Source organism: Pseudochaenichthys georgianus, chromosome 9 (assembly GCF_902827115.2).
Source record: "Pseudochaenichthys georgianus chromosome 9, fPseGeo1.2, whole genome shotgun sequence".
Lineage (NCBI taxonomy): Eukaryota > Metazoa > Chordata > Actinopteri > Perciformes > Channichthyidae > Pseudochaenichthys > Pseudochaenichthys georgianus.
Genome location: NC_047511.1, coordinates 7,552,937 through 7,555,992, shown reverse-complemented (window position 1 = coordinate 7,555,992; position 3,056 = coordinate 7,552,937). Strand labels below are relative to the sequence as shown.

At 42.1% G+C, this 3,056-nt stretch overlaps 1 protein-coding gene across 1 annotated transcript; it reads right to left on the bottom strand.

The window, feature by feature from the left end:
- Nucleotides 1-1,385: 1,385 nt before the first annotated feature.
- On the bottom strand, nucleotides 1,386-2,190 carry ier3 (immediate early response 3). Its single transcript, XM_034091933.2, has one exon. The coding sequence runs from the start codon at nucleotides 2,104-2,106 to the stop codon at nucleotides 1,525-1,527; it is 582 nt and encodes a 193-aa protein (XP_033947824.1). The 5' UTR covers nucleotides 2,107-2,190; the 3' UTR covers nucleotides 1,386-1,524.
- Between the last annotated feature and the right edge of the window lie 866 nt (nucleotides 2,191-3,056).

The following is a 3,056-nucleotide window of genomic DNA, read 5'->3' as shown; positions in this document are numbered from 1 at the left end:
TATTTGATATTTTACTTGATCTGTTTTGAACTAGGTGTGGAGTACATAAACACTGAGCTAATAATATAATGAGTAAAACAAGTTCAGTCAGGAAGCTCTAAAAACAAAAAAGAAATAAAGAAGACTTCTGTCAATTCTAGAACATTTTCACAGACACCATATATTTTCGCTTCACCGCGTACCTTGCATACCTTTTCTGTTACCTGTCCAAGTGTACGTGGTGCTTACATGGCAACACCGTCAACAGGTCTTACCCAGATGCCCCGGGTGATAAGGGGACCTCGGTGACTAACATGACATCATGGTAACACATCAACATGTATGTGTGAGGCAAATGCTATGAGTTGCTAGACATTAATCATTACAATAACAGGTGGAATGTTGTAATGGACTGTTACTCATCAGTGGGTTAAGCTAAAGCTGCAGCAGCTCCAGCTCATTACTTATGTAACTGGGAATTATGACCATGAACATTTAAAAAAGTGAAAGTTAATCCACAGAAATCCCTTTCCCGTCTTTGTCCCAAATGTCCTTAAATATCTCGTATAAAAGCGTTGGTTTGGATTCAGTATTTACCATAGACTATATTTATGACATGTTGACACCATGCCACCTTATCTTCACTAGAAGTTCAGTTATTTGGACCTCTTTCTGTATCATTCTCAATGATATACTCTATATTTCTAAATCAGCTTAATGTTTGCATTTAAATATATATTTCGTAGAGTGTTAGCACACCTGTATAAAATATGCATCTGGATGAAGTCTTTGATGCTTATGCAAAGTGTAATATTCAAATAGCAGAAAACCATTTGGTCTATTTAGAGAATTTGGAAAAGCGTTGCCGATGGTAACATGTAGTTGTTTGAATGATTGTATAAATTTGACAAGACATGTTTGATACCTTTCGTTTGTAATTATAGGGCTTTCCCCCAAACATTATGAGGACACGTTTGCAGATGTAATGATTATAAGCTAAATCAGTCTGTAGGAATATATTACACAGCATCCCAATGTCTAGATGAATACAACAAATAACCGTAGAAAACATTTAGTGCAGTAAAAAGGCTGGAAACAAGAACTTCTTTTCGACATTTTTTTATTTAAATTATCAATCAATAAATAGCAAATAGAATAAATAACTAAATAAGACATTTAGACAAGACAGTGTCAGTTTCAGCTGGTTTTTCATGACAATAACCAGAATGTAAAACATAAAGTTAGAGTGCAGTAAAGTCCGTGTGTAAATCACACACATAAGTTCAAGTTGTTTAAGTTCAAGTGTGTTGTCAGGGTTCACAGTTCATTCTTTCTTCCAAGTGTTTCTTTTCCAGACTTGTGTCCTCCTCCTCCTCCTCCTCCTCCTCCTCCTCCTCCTCCTCCTCCTCCTCCTCCTCCTCTCTCAAGGGGACTGCTGGCAGGGAGAAGCCGGTGCATGGAGCTGCGTGTCGAGGTAGCTGCTCAGGATCAACTCCTGCTGTGTTTTATTTCCACACACAGGTGGTGGTCTACAGGTAACCCAGTTTAGTTGTCGCTGCCCAGTCTGTGGTAGACCAGCAGAGCCACCACGTAGCTCTTCCCGGCGCTCTGCTCGAACTGGCTGCTCTCCGTCTCCTGACCGGGCTTGGGGCATGTGTTCGGGATGATCTGCTCGCTGAATGAGCCGTCGTCCTCACAGCTGCTCGGTGTGGATGACATGAGCTCTGAGCTGGAGCTGAACACTGTGAGCTGGGCCTGATCCTCCGCACCCTGTAAGGGGAACCCCTGGTAGTCGCTGACAGAGCTGTCCGAGCTGCCCAGCGGCGTGTCGGCGCAGGGGTCCTCGGTGTAGATCTGCCACAGCACCACAAGACACAGGATGACCAGCCAACGCTTGACCTGGGATGTCTCCTGTGGTGGAAGGTGCATGCGGACTTTAGCGGGATACATCACCCGGGTGCAGCGCTTCTTCGGTCGGATCGGCACGCAGGAGCGCACGGCGGTGGCCTGAGTCGGTATCCGCTCGAAGGTGAAGACCTCGGGCTCCGTGCTGCGGGTCGCCATCCTGGATAAGCCATATCTCTCCTGCTGTACAGTCAGGGTCATGCTGTTTGATCGTGAGTACATTTTCTTTGAGTTTTGTGTCGTTTTCTCTCTCTGTGTTACTCTCTCGGTGCTCTCAGAAAGTTGAATATGTCTCACCCAGCGAACAGCTCACACTTTATAGCTACATGTTCGGGTTGTGTTTTCTTTTAGAAACGCCCATAGTAAGAAGGCCACTCCCTGACGGTATTGCTCAAGTGAGAAAAAAACGAAATATTTGCATAATGTTGGAGTTTGCGACCGCAGCTGGAATGCTGTGGCACCATGCGCCGAGGAGCCGAATTAATCATCAGGGTTTGGTGAAATAATTACACCAAATCATATGGCCTCTTCAGAGAGAGGCATTTCAATTGACAAAAGCGGAAAGTCTATCATATTTGAGTGATTAAGGAGAATGCCTAATGTAATTCACGAATCACTGATTCTTGAGAATTTGGATAACACAGGTTTTACATTTGAAAAAAAAGGATATTTGTAAAGGCATCTAAACGTATATGTGTATAGAACCATGTCTCAACAAATAATAAAGAGCACATTTTTCCTATTTATTAAGTCTTGCATAGACGTGGAGCTTTTACATCATTGTGTCTACACACCATACAGTAGGTTCACATAGATGCTGTTAAATGTTGAATATTCACTTTTATTCATTGTTATAAAGTATTAATTTGATTTGATAATATATCATAAAGTGCCTTAACTCTTTATTGTTGCACATGTTTGAAGCAATATAACTTACACATGATATTCACATGATATTCAGAAGTCATTGAGTGAATCTGCTAGGTTTCAGGTGACTGTAAACACACACATTTCCTCTGCTGGTAACTTCCCCTTAAACTCCACACTCGGAGATGTTACATGACCAGTCCTAAACATAACAAGATACCAGAAACAAAACCCAAACATTCCTGAATGTCTTCCTGAATAACCTTCTGTGTTATGTGCACCTGCATGGGGAAGTCAGATGTGTC

What these genes read in the sequence shown, in the direction of transcription:
- ier3 (XM_034091933.2), bottom strand. Translation starts at nt 2,106, where the DNA reads ATGTACTCACGATCAAACAGCATGACCCTGACTGTACAGCAGGAGAGA.